Source organism: Paramormyrops kingsleyae, chromosome 1 (genome assembly GCF_048594095.1).
Source record: "Paramormyrops kingsleyae isolate MSU_618 chromosome 1, PKINGS_0.4, whole genome shotgun sequence".
Lineage (NCBI taxonomy): Eukaryota > Metazoa > Chordata > Actinopteri > Osteoglossiformes > Mormyridae > Paramormyrops > Paramormyrops kingsleyae.
This window is the reverse complement of record NC_132797.1, coordinates 25,974,370-25,990,391: the sequence shown is the minus strand read 5'-3', so window position 1 is coordinate 25,990,391 and position 16,022 is coordinate 25,974,370. Positions and strand designations below refer to the sequence as shown.

The following is a 16,022-nucleotide window of genomic DNA, read 5'->3' as shown; positions in this document are numbered from 1 at the left end:
GGTAATGTTATTCTGCGCTGGTGCCCGTCTTCCATGCCTGTGCAGAACGAACACAAGGAGTACTGCTGACTTTCATACTGTTTTGATGTGCCGAGCGGTCGATACCTGGTGAAGTGGGAACACATCCTGGGTAGATGGATCCTAGAATTAGATGCTAATTCGCCTAACTGCTGGGAGGAAGCCCACGCAGAAAGCCGGCTGGGGGTCAAATCTCTATCCCTGACAGTATGAGACATTAGTACAGACTGGTACCTACCAGAATTTTTAAGGCAAAGTAAAAACCATAGTCAGAGAAATTTATAAGGCGCAATGGACACACAGCAATACAGGTCCTGCCGTGCTTACCGAGAAACTGCCTGTAGATCTGCATATTCAAATGGGGCTTAATGGGCATCCAATTACATGCCAAATTAGGTATCTGGGATTAGAATTAATTATTTGCACATTTAATTCTTATAAATCATGGAAAAGTCAGCTGGTAACGTATTTACTTAACATGGAAATGTAATTTATGATGGCTTTTTGAAAATTGCTATACATTGTTTAATAATATACATTTATGGCTATATGCTGTGAAAATGACTTGATAATGCAAGCAGGACCGGAGGGTTATTGGGGGGGGGGGGGAGGGCAGGATTTTCTTGGTTTATTGGGATAGGGCAGGAACTGCTTCATCCATTCATTTTCTGTACCTACTTGTCTTAGGGGTCACATGGGGTCAAATCATAAACGAGAAAAATTTAGGAGATATCTCACAGGACGAGCATATCTATATTTCATTGTGATTGGTTTATTTATCCACCTGACTTTTGAAATAATCTGTACAGTAAAGGAAATGCACATTTGGTCTTCATTGTGGGCAGTGGTGGCTTAATGGTTAGGGAAGTGCACTTGTAATTGAAAGATTGCAGGTTTGAATCCCCGACCAGTAAGGTACCACTGAGGTACCCTGAACAAGGTACTGCCCCCGGACGCTGAATTAGCTGCCCCCTGTTACGATGTCACATATGGCTTAAATGCAGAGGACACAATCGTTGTTGTGTGGTGTGTCAATAATGACCACTAATCATTAAATTCTAAGTTGGTGGGCTAGTGAATCGCATAGCTAACATACACGTGATGATCGCCACTGTTTACGCCGCCGCGGGACGGCTATGGCATTTATAAGAGAGAGAGCACAGCTGCTCGCTGATAGTGGCCTAGGGGGCACAGCATGGTTTGCTGAGAGCGCAGCAATATTTTTTCAGCTCTTCAACCTCGTGAGCTTGATCTTGTGCAGATTGACGCCCGCAGTAACAGCTACGTCACTTTCCGCTGATTGTTTCTACAGTATCTGTGAGAATAACTCGAGAAAAAATAAAAAAATTATGAAATAAAAAATACTTTTGATCTGTAAACCAAGTTCATAAGCTATGATTGCTCCATGTATATGACTGCAATAAAAGAATGAGTTCCACAATCTATCTATCTATCTATAGATACTCTACAAAACTCTCATTCTCAGTTAACTACAATCATCCATCCATTCATCCATCCATCCATCATTTATACTTGCCTGTCCCATGCAGGGTCTCAGGAATCCAGAGCCTATCCCAGAAGCTACAGGCACAAAGTAAGGAATAACCCAGGACCGGGTGCCAACCCATTGTTGCAATCATAGGTACTTTATATACCTGTTACTTATACCACTCCATGTATACCACTGTATAGATGTATTTTTTCTGTTTATGTTGCACTTCTGGATCTTGTACAACCACAATAAATTTGATCGAATCTAACGACAAAGTAAGAGCTTTTGTGTTAGTCGGTTAAGTCAGTTGGGGCTCCATTGACAGATGGTCTGCAGGGACACCCTGTATGCATTTAACAATACTGACATCAAATTCCGGTATGCAGCTTTTATCCAGAAGCAGCCGAGGTGAGACCCAAACCGCGGCCTGTCCCTCAGGGTGTGGTGACCCTAGCCCCAAAGTCCGGGAGGCCAATCAGCAAGGCTACACCGCCCACGATAAACCCTTGCATCCGTCTTGCATCAGACCTTCCAGAATAGCTTTTAACAGGGGTTTGCAAACTGGGAAAACCACGTGGATTGGGCTTAGCACTTGTAGGGCTGCCACATGTGGTGTCTCATGAAATTTCAGCACCTGGGTCCCATACAATACCAGAGACCCTTACTAAGACTCCTAGGGTATCTACGCTATGCACACGCTTTCTCTGAAACTGTGATGTAGTTTCCTTTAGAGAAGGAAAAACAAGGTGCCAGCCTGCAAGAGATTCTAAGTGTCAGACATTTTTTGTCAACTGTTGTATCTACTGATCTTCCATTTCGTAAAGGGTCTTGTTAAAAAAACATTTGCGCAAATACTGGAATGGCCACCCTGCCCCCCCTCCCCCCCCCAATTACAACCACCCCCCCATGAATGAGTTGAAAATGCCACCCAATGGCAACATTTTTTTAATTGTTCTAAATAGGATTAAGCCAAGTTTGTAACGATGGACCATCCAACCTCTTACCCCCCAAAATGCCGCTAAGCCCCTCTAGGGAATCCTGTGGCCCACAAACCAAACTGACAGATTCTTATAAATGGACTAAACTGAAACTTTAATTAAGAGATGAAATACTGAGACCGTAATCCATCCAATGAAGGCTACAGTACTGGGGCACACCTCAGGCCCAGCTGGAAATGGCAGCCAATCAGAGGATGGAGGAGGAAGGTCTCTAACGTGATTGGTGCTTCAAGTAAATGTCTTTTTATGCACCTTCACTGCTGTTCCTCCCACTAAGTGGTTTCATGTATCTTAAATAGTACTGTTTAATGTGCTGCATTGTTTCCTTCCTTTTATATTAAGTGTCTCTGCTAATAGGAAATCACAAGTCTAACAGATGTCTTGAACGTCTGATGTCAGTATTGTTGTTCTGAGTTCGATAGACGCGTTTTCATGTGAATGATGTTCCTCATTCTTTCTGTGTCATACCACTGCTGACAGTCTAACACAATCAACACACAACTTACTGGAATGCTTTTGTTTTGGATGTAACAGGGCCAGGCCAGAGCTTTATGAGTATTTATATGTGTTTATGTGTGAGGAAATAAGCGAGATGTTTACCTTGTTATTTTTTCAGCTCATTTGCTGTTGGGGTTGGTTGCATGCAGACACAAAGGTCTCCTTTCTCCTGGGCTTATAGCACAGAGTAGGAGACACACAGGAATCCTCTCCTTACCCGCTAATTGTGTCTGGACTTGGCAGTGTATGGCACCCGGGGGCGTTTTCATTGTGCCCTAAAGGGGGCTGGGGGTCAGCCTGGCAGCACAGCGCTGCGAACGGCGGAGCCTGGACGTCCACCTCACCGTAACACCCAACTCTTCACCGTCCGCCATTAACTGTAGGGGACCGCATTAGTTTTTTTCGCTCCCATCGCGTAAACCGCAGCCAAATCATGTAGCGAGGAAGGCTTGTGTTAGCCTGTATGTAAATGCTAAAGCAAATGACGATAGACAGGAAGATTCCAAACATGCAGGGCAGCGCAGTTTTACCGCGAGCAGGGTGACCTGGCCAGTAGGGGATCGCCGGCTTCTGGCTGCGTTATGTTACAGCTGGCGGGTCTCCCTCTTCCTGGGCGACTCGCCTCACTTACATTTCACTCATTTATGCAGGAGCCTTTTACTAGACCTGCCTGCCTCTCCAGGACACATAAAAGCCTCAGACTTACGAATTCTCAGCAGAGAACTAAAAAACAAAGACCAAATAGTTGATGCATTATCTGTGCCGGGTATCTATGGTCTTTCTTCCCAGTTTGTTCCTTATTTATTATGTTGTAACCTTTTTGGTTTATTGCCATCCACTATTTTTGTTAAAGCAGATGATCACCTAGCATTTCACTGCTGGTTATAGTCTGACTGTAAATCTTCCACGTGACAAATAAAACCTTAGAATCTATGACAAAGTACTGCAGGGATAATGAACATTTACATTCTATTTATTTAGCAGATGCTTTTGTCCAAAGCAATGTATTTTTTTTGTTTTGGCTTGAGGAAGCAGGGTCAGATAGGCTCAGGATTAGGGCCCTGCTGACCATGAGATCTGAACCTGCCATCTTCTAATCGCAGGCACAACACCTTAAAAGACTGACCCACACACCACACCGCTGAGTATTTGTAAGGATCGGTGGTCTGGCCAATTTCATGTGTAGCAGTTGTTTATAATCCGTCACCAAGTTTTATTAGTACATTAGTACCAAAATTGGGGAAACATCTAGTATTTTTGAGATTACGCTTTAAAAATTGCTACACCATTATTGGCGTAATGTTTATACACAACCAAAGTTACAAATGTATGTTACAAATATCATACACTGGACAATTAAATAAGTAACTGGAGTAAGTGGAATAAAGTTCTGGAATCTCTAAAAACTGGAAATGTTTCCACAATTGGCCACTACAATCACAAATCTTATTATTATTACAATTAGTACAATTATTAAACATGCTCTCTGCTGCCTGGATAGGCTACAGGCTCTCTGTAAGCTGTATGGATGCATAGCTTATTACAGTTACATTCCAGCTAGAAAGACTAAGCGAACATGCCCAGAAACATACAAAAAACACGACTTCTGGCATAAAAAGGGGCGAATTGCCAGTGATGGTAGTTATTCTTGCAGGGCATTACTCATTGAACAGGACTGGGAACCCGGTGACGCTCCTTCCCCATTCCACAGAGCTGCACTCATTCCAGCTTCCTACTTTCTGTTCCTAGTCTGTTGTTTTATGAGCGGAGCACTGAATTCGTGCTGCTGAAAGACGTCACCTTAGATTTAGAAAGATGAACTCTCACGTTTGTAGAAGGTGCTGCCCATTTTGCCTGGTACTGATGATCGCTCACGCATGTTGATAAAGCATTTGTGTGGGGCCAATAGCGGAACTATAGGCAGTGCAGCGAGTGCAACCACACTGGGGCCCACAGAATTCAGGGGCCCCCACTAAGGGTCGGCAGGAGGATCAAGAGGCTGTTGATCTATTAGTTTCAATTAGCAAAATGCCGAAAACTGACATCATAATTGAGCATAGCTATAATGCCACCGTATGAGGCTGATGGGGCTGTAACCAATCAGAACTCTCTATGTCAGCATGTGATCTCCAGCCTTGTCCTCATCAACACTGTCACCGGTGTTAACCAGAAAATCACTGAAATGATGTCAGCAGGTTCTTTATGGCAGAGCTGAAATGCAGTGGAAGTGGTTTTTTTGGGATTAAGTTCATATTCATGGCAACGAGGAATTTTATAATTAATTGCAGTTCATCTGATCACTCTTCATAACTTTCTGGAGAATATGCAAATTGCATAAAAACTCATAAAAAAATCATAAAAACTGAGGCAGCAGACTTAGTGAAAATTAGTATTTGTGTCATTCTCAGTGTCGCAGTGTCTCTACTGGGGGTCTTGGTTGAGTGTGAGGGGGGGACCTTGTCTTTCCCCCTTTATACCCCAACTGCCACTGACAAGTCTGCAGAATTGAAAAGAAAATTTCTGAAACTCACTCAGTCCATTTTTTGTTGTTTTTGAGATTATATCAGCAATGACCTAAAGTCAGGCTTCCCCATCATATGTTACATTATTGGGAACCAAAACTTATTCAGTCCTCATATACAAAAAGACCTTTCACTCGTTAAATTTCCAAAACTCTGCAGAAACTTCCTGGAAAATGTATACCATGTACAGAGTGATTTTGGGAAATTTGCTCTTCGGTCACAGTACATACATGTACTACATAAAAGGCTAACAATTTATATCAGTGTTTCCCAATCCGGTAGCATCACTCTGCCAGTCACGAAATTTGAATCAGTGACCTTCTGATCGTGATCACATAAAATCACATGCTCATACAGTTGTGAGAGATGGATTGTGAAAATCTGTGAAATACATGAACTAAGACACAATGTGGATCAATAGTTGCTTTCACACCAAAGTTTACAAGTTCCTGGGCTGGCCTGACTTGGAACTTTTGTAGCTCCTTGCCTCTTTAATGCATCCATCCATCCAACCAACTATTTTCTGCTGCTTATTCGGGGAGGGGTTGCAGGGGCTGAAATCTGAGCAGGGATGCCCAGACCTCCCTCTCACCAGCCACCTCCTCTGGCTCCTCCAGGGGAGTACCAAGGCGTTCCCAGGCCAGCCCAGAGATATAATCACTCCAGCATGTCCTACTGTCCTACCCCACAGTCTCCTCCAGGTTGGACATGCTGGAAACACCTCCACAGGAGGCCTCCATAGATGCCCGAACCACCTCAACTGGCTCCTTTCAATGCAGTGGAGCAGCGTGTCAGGGTCAGCCCCTGCTGTGGTCCTTCCGTGTCCCTTCCCTGTTTGACCAGCAGGTGTCGCTGGTCATCCCGTTCTGTATGTTAGTCTTTGTTCTCCCCTGTTACCTGTCTGGTCATGTGGCTCAATGTGTTGAGCATGTGGTTGTCTGTGTACCTTCTGTCCTGAGTACCCTTCTGTCCTGTGTTTGAATCCTACATCCTCTGTTTTTGTATTTTTGCTCCCTAGTGTTTCATTTGAGTTTCTCTAGTTCTTGTGTCTGATTTTGTAGTTGGTTTTGGTTTTGTTCCTTGTGCCCCTGCTTGTGTCTTTACCTGATTAATTCCCTAGTGTTGGTTTCTGTTTCCTTGGTTAGTTCTTAGTTTCCCTGTTTTCAGTTCCTTTTGAGTTCATTAGTTTCACCTGTGCCCTGTTTCCCTGGTCTTTGTTAATTAGCCTCACCTGTCCTGTGTTAGTCTCGTTACCCCTTAGTATTTTAGTTCCTGCTTCTGTTCAGTTCCCCGTTGGTTCATTGTCTATGATTGTCTATGATGTGTTTATGATGCGTTGTTGTTCTTTGATGGTTCTGCTATTTTCAGTATTTTATGTGTATTCGGTTTTGTGATTTAGTCTTAGTTTATTCCCTTTAGTTTTGACCCCCCGTGGTCCTTTTGGTTTTGTGTTTGTAGTTTTTCTGTCTTATGTAATAAACCCCTTTTGTTCTCGGAGCCGCCAGTGGGTCGTCCGCCCTTTTTGTGCACCATGCCTCGTTCCCGTGCCCGAGCCGCCCGGATCCATGACACAGCGGCTCTACTTTGAGCCTCTCCTGAATGTCCCTGTTTTATCAACTGTAAATTGAAAGCTTCGCCTCCTGGCTGAGCTCCCTATTTACCATGACAGAATGATACAGCCTCCACATTACTGCTGATGCTGTACCGATCCGCCTGTCGATCTCCCGCTCCCTTCCTCCCTCACTCCTGAACAAGACCCCGAGATACTTACACTCCTCCACTTGAGGCAGTAACTCATCCCCTCCCAGGAGAGGGCAATCCACCCTTTTCCAGTATTTGCTCTGCAACGTCTCTTTTTGCTGTACTTCTGTGTAACTTCCATGATAGCACTGGTGCTTGTGGTCAACCAATCAGCAAGCTGTCGCTGTAAGCATCTCCCCAGTAGTTTGTGTTTAAAAAAAAAAACACCTAGTCTAGAGTAGGGACTAAAAAAGGGTTCTGGAACTGCCTCTGAGGAGCTACAATCAGGCTGAGTTCCTGCATCAGAAAAAAAAAACCTGAGTTCCTGGTTCCAGAAAAAAGTTCTGGTGGTGTGAAAGTGCCTAATATACCTCCTAATTGCAGGTTTGACCAGCACCCGCAGGAAGTATTTCATTGAGGTTATTGCCAATGAAGGAGGTTCCCCCTAGCAACTAAAAATATGGGTTCACATGCTTTTCTCATCAATGACCCCGATTGTTTAAACCATTTTCTCAGAAAAGATATGACAGTGTTAATTGTCTGTGTGGGCTGTTAAGACTATCATGATGCAGATCAAAAGACATTTTACGAGTCATTCATGCAGAAATCTAGATAACTCTAAGAGGGTTCACAAACGTTTCTTTTACAGGCGTATCACTTTTGATCAGCACACGTAGCAACTTATCAGTTAACCAGCGGGTTGCCAGAACTGATTAAGCTTGCAACCTTTTTCCTCAAAACTGTAATTTCAGAGACTGGACCTAACAGAAAAAAATCCTAACTAATCAAGAATTTAACCTGAAAGGTCTCTGATTGATATTGACTGTAACTGACTAGTATTTTCTGTTTTGGGTGATGCAGTGGTGTGTATCATGTTTAATTGAATTTTTATGTGATATATTTTATAATTGATAGCAAATAATATTCATATACAGTTTTGTTTAAATCTCAGCAATGTTATAACTCAATAATTAAGTAGATATTCAGTTTCTTAATGCAACTTGACACGATAACTGATTTAAGAAACAGATGAATCAACACTGTAAAGATGATATGATCTGATAATTGAGGTAGCTTATCTCTTCATTCTAGACATCATGTTTTCAGCTTCTTGCCACATTAATTTACTGATTTTCTGATTGAAGACAGTCAATGGCAAAGGGAGATGACTATACCAAGTATAACAAAAATACTCCTCTTTTTATAGATAGTTTTCTCAGAAAAAAAGGAATCACTTTGCATCTGCCGGGAAACCAGATTAATGAGGAAACATGATGTGTTCTTGTTTTCTAGCTCCATCCATCCATCCATCCATCCATCCATCTTCTAACTGTTTATCCTCAGGATCATGGGAGTGTTTTCTAACAGGTTTATTTGCCTTGAGGACATCTGCAGATGAATTCTCACAGAGTATGTTTCCTCCTGTTTATCTCAGGCTTCGGCTGACTGATGTGAAAGTCTCAAAATTAAGACCAGTTTCCACCCATCCATCTTCCAAGCACTTATCCTAGCTTTGGTGGGGGGTGGGGGGGGGGGGGGGCTGGAGCTTATCCCAGACAGCACAGGACCCAAGGCCATGGTACACCCAGGACGGGATTACCCTACATTCCCATATAAGGCTATTTTAGCCCTGTGTTCTCTCTTTCAAAGTGCTGTGGCTCCTCTCTGAAGCACCGCACTGCTCTAATGAAGACTTTAGGCGTCTCTCTCATGACCATCTTCTCCACTTTGGGCTTGGATCCTTACACTTTACGGCCTGTATGTTCCCACGACGGTCCGCTGCTGTTTTCCATTCCTCGACGACAATACGAGCACTCTGATAGGACAGCCCAGCTTGTAAGAATGAGCGAGAGGAAGCGGACGGAAACCTGATAGTCACAATTTACATTAAGGCCTCCCCAGGCTCATTCGCTTTATGTAATAAAATACAAAAGATACAAACCTTACATACATGTATTACCATATGCAGTTAAGCAACATCTAAGTGAAGTCAGTCAGTTGCTGGAACAATTATAATTAAGGGCCCTGATCATGGGCCCAATGGTGACACCACCCTGCCAATCAGAGGATTTTAAGCAGCAACCTTGCAGTCACGGGCACAGAGTCCTAAGTCACGCAACCACATACTACCTACAGATATCACAAACTCATCCGTAGTGACTATTGCCTGGGTATAATGTATTTTCTGGGTACTAATTTCTGCTGATCAAAGACATTTTTTGTTGATACTGGTGGTTAGGAGTTTGCTGTACCAAGCTGGACAGCGTTAAGTCACCGTGAGTTCACCGTTTCTCCTGCTAAACCTAAGATAAAGCCAAATTCCCCCTGGAGAGAGTCGTATTGCATCCTCACATTCCACCATGTGGAGGAGACGAGGTACAGAACACCAAATATGGTCTGGTGAAGCGCAGTATGACTAACTTAGTCATTAAGTGAAAACAGTATTCTGGTCTTAACAGGATTCCTTAGGGTAGCTGGTCTAATTGTATCAAAATGCATGACTGGTTAGCCAAGTACTTTTTCTAGCTCATGTTTGGTTAGTTAAAGTATGAATAGAAAGTATGAATGGAACTCTGCACGTGGTTTAGGGCAGAACAGTTTCATATTAAGCAGTAATAGCATGTTGGCTCGACTCGAGCCACGCGTTACTCAGTCTGAAACTTTCTTCCAGTTAAGAGTTAAAGGAAACAGCACAGCACCAACCTTTGCTGCTAAAGTCAGGAAGAGGGTCACGACCTGAAGACACTGCATCTACCCTCGCCGATATCTCACGGCTTCGACCCTCCGCTAATCTTCTTCTGTGTTTATTTGTCCTTCTGTTGTTTATTTGACCCTCACTTCCACCTCTTTTTTCCCTATGAACAAGAAATTCGAAATGCTAAGGGACAGATAAGGGTCTATTGTGAGAATGATCTTATCCATCACTCCCTGCCAAAACGCCAGTGTCCTGCCTTTATAGTAGCTTTGCATGGTTACGGTTTACTGTTGTCAATTTATTTATTGCTACTGTCTATCAATATATAAATGCATTTTCACTGTGTAAATGTCTGTGTTGTGTTACTGTAAACCTGCAATTTCCTTTGGGATTAATAAAATATCAATTAAATCAATCAATAAATCAATCAATCAATCAATCATCTATCTATCTATCTATCTATCTATCGATATACGTATATATGTATGTGTGTGTGTGTATGTATATAGTATGGTGCTCACATATCACACTAACTGCAGACCCACTGCGGACACAGGGAGTTAAGGAACTTTATCGTATTTTCTGCAGACCTGAAAAACAATGATTTTATGGACATAAACATACTGATTAGGAGGAGTTGCAATGGAGCATTCAGCTTAGCACAAATTGTTCCTCTTTGCCCCAAGGCTCACGTAGCCCCAAACACTGCTCTCTCCCGTTACATGCCTACAGGCCGTCTTTCGGGATTGTGGGCGGAAAAGCCTCACCAGACCCTGTGTCACTGGGAAATTGAGAAACACGCAGATCCGCTTCGGCAGTGAGACGTTTCGCCCTCTTTTGTTCATCCGGAATGGGAGAGATTCGGGCCCAAAGCAGCTGGGACAAAACATGTAACTTAAGCCAAATTATCCTTCGGTTTAAGTTGGCCAGACTTTGAAAATGTTACTTAGGGAATAGTAAACTTTACGAAGACTCTATTGTAACTAATAGGTGACTTCCTAATGCTAATTCATTTTTAAAAATCAAAGCTACTTGTTTGGGTTAGTTATTTAATAAACACACCATAAAGGAGGCATAGTTACTTGCTGCTAAGTTACATGCTTATACTTCTCTACAACCTGTTATTTTCTGTAACATACCAGACATTCTCACACCTCCTAGAGCCTAATATTTGCTCAGGCACAGGTGAGGGGGTGCGTGTCTGCTGTTGTTTACCTGGGTCAGTCTCCTGGATGATTTATGGCTGTCAGGCCCTGAAACACCTCAAGATTGGTGGGCAGCAGAGGTCAGAACGTCAACGCCTCACTGGAAAATGCAGAGCCTAGCAGCCGAGCCAAAGAAAAAAAAAAGTCACAAGTCACTTATCATTTCAGAGACAGCCAATGATCATCCCAAGAGCCTCCCTGCAGATACTGTAAATGAAAGGTTTATTAAATGAAGGTTATTCAGGTGGGAATAATTCAATATATTCCCAGAGTGCAACATGAAGCTCCGATTGCACTGCATGATGATCTTTATCTCTTTTTATTGTCCTTCTACACACCAACACAGACACCAAATGCTTAGAAGAATCCAGTTATTTACTAAACTAACCAAACCACTCGCCAAACCTCCGAAAAATCTTAGTAATTCTCATCAAAAGTAATTAAAATGCAATTAATTAGGAGTAAATCTTCTATCTTAAAATCAGTACATTGCATATTATTTTCCTGTTTGGAGGCTGATAATTTTTTAAGTGTTTAATGGGTCTTGTTTCACTCTTTAAAACACAGATTTGTGTGCTTGACACACCCAGCAGCATAGCTGCATGTCTTTGCAGTGTAAGGGAAAGCTGGTGCAGCACAGGGATTAAATTCAAACTAAACACACAGCACAGGGGCTAGGATGCGATCCCACAACACCGGGGGGTGTGAGGCCTACCCGCCACCCTGGCCGCTCCCGGATATATAAAGCGGCATATCATGCAGCCGAAAGGTTACTGCTTCCCAGGCGGTTTGCATGCGTGTCGGTGTCTGAGCTGAGTAAAGGCAGGCGTGTCCAGCGCTACGCCGAGGGCTGGCAATGCAAATGAGAAGCTGAAATGGCTTGGCTGGGCGATGGAGGCAGTATCGGGTTGCGGTGTAGCGGGGCACAAAGCTGGCAAAAGCCTCGCTGCATGTATTTATGAAAGAGGGGAACCGAGTAAGTGGATGAAGACCTTCGCTCCGATCCGGCAGCTGCTGGAAGGTGATGCGTGTCTCAGCATGGAGCTGAAAGACTCGGGAAGCGTCATTCTGAAGTCGTACCTCTCATATGGCCCATCTAGGATATACTTGGCAGAGGACACTTTCTCCTCTGCTGTGTCCCACGGACACTCATCTATTAACAAGTGAGTGGGGTATTTAAATGCTTGTTTTTTTCCCGTAATGTTTTGTTTCAGAGTCGATCGGGTGGTTAACCTTCACCGTTTAAGCAAATAAATAATTAATTTATTTGATCCCGCACCTGTTGTTTGGCTTCTGTGGCTATGAAAAGCGAGTTTCGGGATGTTTTTAGTGACGATCGGCACTGAAAAACTTGATCGGTAAGGATTTTGACAGCGCAGTACAGTTACTCTGTATCGGAATAAAGTTTCTGCTTGCCGGTAAACCGGAGTGCGGATTTTAACATCTGGTGACTTTTAAGGGGTTCATACGTATACCTTTTATGAAGCCGTCATGAATACCTATGTCAAGCCAGAACGGACAGGCATGCGAAAATAAATCTCCACAGACTTGTTTTTCTCGCACAGATATATGCCTCACATTCAGCCAGCTGTCTCCGAATGCAATGGGACACTTCACTGCAGTTGCTCGGAGGGGGGTAGCATCAGCAAGTTTGCTGTTCAGTTAGCTGAGTCATGTCATTATCGGGGTGCAAAAGTTATCCAGATCTATTGTACCAGGTTCAAATACTGCTTAGATGAACTGTGCAACATTAATTTAGATGCAGTGAAATCATGATCTGATCATTGTATTCACTTTGACTGTGATCCCTTCTCTCTCTCCTCTTGCCCATCCAAAGTTACATCCTTTACTGCGATGTGTTTGCGTCACGTGACTGATCCTTTGATTCCCGTCCAAACCTTTACGCGTCGCACTTTCCTTTGCTCAGCCCAGGTATTTCTATCTATAATGAACAGACTCGTGTTTGGCTCCTCTGACAAGGCGACTCAAGTGTAGGTTATCTGTGGTATGCAAGCAGGCCGATCTGCCCTCCTTTCTCGCGTGCATTGTTTAGACAGTTGTCTCCTGTGTCACGTAGGAGTCCGTTCAGTCAAGGGTCACTCAGCAGCTGCGGGCAGAAGCACAGGAAAGGATCATGTGAGGGCGGGTAAAATCTGGCTAGGAAGCTATCAGCAGATCTTTTCATTTATTACAAAGAGTGTTTAAAGGAAACAGGGCATCCGGTATCAATGTGTACTTTATTATTATTATTATTATTATTATTATTATTATTATTATTATTATTATTATTATTATTATTATTATTATTATTATTATAATTATTATTTTCCAGCGACTCTGGTGTCCTACTGTTAACAGTCCAAAGACATACAGTTAAGTAAATTGTCATCTTAAATTGCCCATAGTATGAGTGTGTGCATGTGTCCCGGCCCCCCCTCCAGGGTGCGTTCTGCCCTGTACCCTATGCTGCCTGATACAGACTCCAGGTCACCAGTTAATTAAAAATCAGTGTTAACAATAATGAAAAATAAGCAAAGCAATCGTGAGATTTTTATACAGGGTATTGCCTTTAAAACGTATCTAAGGGATTCTTTGTGTCTTTTTGGTATCAGTTCAAATTCTAGAGCGCTATGGCTCTGGGTTTCTTTGTTTACCACGATGACTCTTGTGTGCACTTATTTACAGAAAAAAGTAAGTGAAAAAAAGAAAGTAGTATCTTACACACGTTTGGAACAAACTATAAAATCTCTGTGCACTAAACTGTGTAAACACAGCTTGCACCTCACGCAAATAAAGTCTGATTTCATTTCGCATGCCTACTCAAGATCACAAGAACAGACTGAGTCATTCTGCAATGGCTGATAAAGAAGGATTTGGGGACTCATGGGTATTTTTTGCGAGGCTGATTGAACAATCTTGGGCAATTATAAAAACACTGTGATATTGTCATAGGTTAAAATAAATACTGCCTTTACGGTTTTATTAATAGCCAAGCCTTGATCCATCATGGCAGTCAATCTACATAGTATGGCACCTCCAGAGCCCCCTTTCCGCTGAACGCCCAAGTATTGTCAGAAATATGTCTACATATTTCCTTGTATTTCAGGTTTTATATCATATACCGTGGTATAAAATTGCCTCTTTCTGACAGATTAATATTATTGTTTATGGCTCATGGTTGTAATTTTTTGTTGCATTCTACGCTATTTCACATTTGTCAGTAAAAGATTTGTTCTCTGATAACATGACAATAGGTAGCAATGCATTGACTGCTTCAGCACTTACCGGTGGAACTGGAAATAGGAAGTGTCAAACTGACTTTGAGTTTGCAAACCAAATTTTCCTTTGCATCGGCTTTAAGATAGTAGCGTGCCTGTGTGTCCATGAATATGGGACTGTTTGAAGCTTTTCTTTGGTAGAGAACTTTCATTACCATGAGAATGTAGTTTCCTGTTTTGTAAGCTCTAATTTCTGCTTCTGATCTGTTTTGGATTCCCTTAAAAACCGAGATCTCTATGTGTAAGGGGCCCGCAGGATGGTTGTGTTTGGCCGGCCTCTCACGTGAGGTGTGTTTGCCAGGCGCGTGCCGGCAGTGATTCGCGCTCTGAGGCCACATGTCATGCTGCTCGTACACCTGGGTTTTGCTCTGTAGCATCTTGCGGTTAGTGAAACATATTCGGGGAATTTGTTAAAATTCATTTGCTTAGCTGAATGGTCATCTACACCCACAGTGCTCTTCAGACAAGTCAATAGTTTGGAAGACTTTTATTATAAAGCTGAATAAGGACTATAATATGTTATATTTTAGTGTATTGTCCTTAAAATCATTCCCTTTTAATAGATTGATAATACATAAAAATGTGTAGCTGGTAAGCGACATGGAAACATTATGTCGTAGATAATTATGTAACGTTAGATAAGGTGGAATGTAGCTCTTGCTTGAGCTCTGATGTACATCTTGGCACAGGAACGTGGTGTGATGCCTGACTCACAGTGACATTATGGTCCAGAAGATTGGCATCACACAAACACTCAACCGGAAGGACATTATGTAATGTGTGAGGAGCCATAGTCCAGTACGTTGATGGTTACATGGTTGATATGTTTGAAAATTCACACTTATTGTTAGATGTCAATGGTCATTGTAGAGGGCTTTAACAATTCAGATATTAACAGCTAGAACTGGTTCCTATTGTAGCTGTTTGACTATTTAAAGATCGTGCTTACGGAATGCTTTTGTTAATTCACTGATATGCAGCTTTGTTTACAATAACTCATCGGCTCACCTATAAATGGAAGTGTTACTGGAGGAATCTAGGTTAGTTTACTGAAGGCTATTGATCTTCTAACTGTGAATCCTGCAGAGGCTTATGGGAGCCTCTCGTAGCCACCACAGGGACAAAGGCAGGGAACACCTGCCGCAAGGCACACACAAATGGACGTTTAACCACCTTTAGTCACCTAACTGCAGGCCTGTGTGAGACCTTCCAATCACAGGCACAGCATCCTAAAAGGCTGAGCCACACAGCGCCCCCTAGTGGTGTCAGACTCATATAGCGCAATGCTGGGGGTTTTAGTTATGCTGATCAGCTGGATCATCAGGTCAGAGAACTTGATTTTCTATAGTGATCTAGCTGTGGACGCCAGGAACAGAAGCCAGCCCGTCTCTAAGCTGTGGCCAAACTCTGGTAGTGACAGGTGCTGTCAGATGAGTGTAGCCACGTCTGCTGTCTCCACGGCACTCGGAGATCGGCAGTGGCGAGATGCAGCTTTGTTACTGTCAGCGGTGGGACGCACCAGCACATCCATTAGCGGGACTCGGAAACGGCGATTTCAAGACTCAACACCGAAGAG

General features: G+C 42.9%; 1 protein-coding gene across 3 annotated transcripts in view; it reads left to right on the top strand.

The window, feature by feature from the left end:
- Positions 1–11,955: 11,955 nt before the first annotated feature.
- The window catches only part of LOC111850137 (rho GTPase-activating protein 28-like), a 27,881-nt gene continuing 23,814 nt past the window's right edge, over positions 11,956–16,022 (top strand). For all 3 annotated transcript variants that reach the window (XM_072712359.1, XM_072712360.1, XM_072712357.1), the window contains exon 1: positions 11,956–12,331. In XM_072712359.1, the coding sequence (XP_072568460.1) occupies positions 12,060–12,331 (272 nt within the window). In that variant the 5' untranslated portion in view covers positions 11,956–12,059. The remainder of the gene's footprint in view (positions 12,332–16,022) is intronic.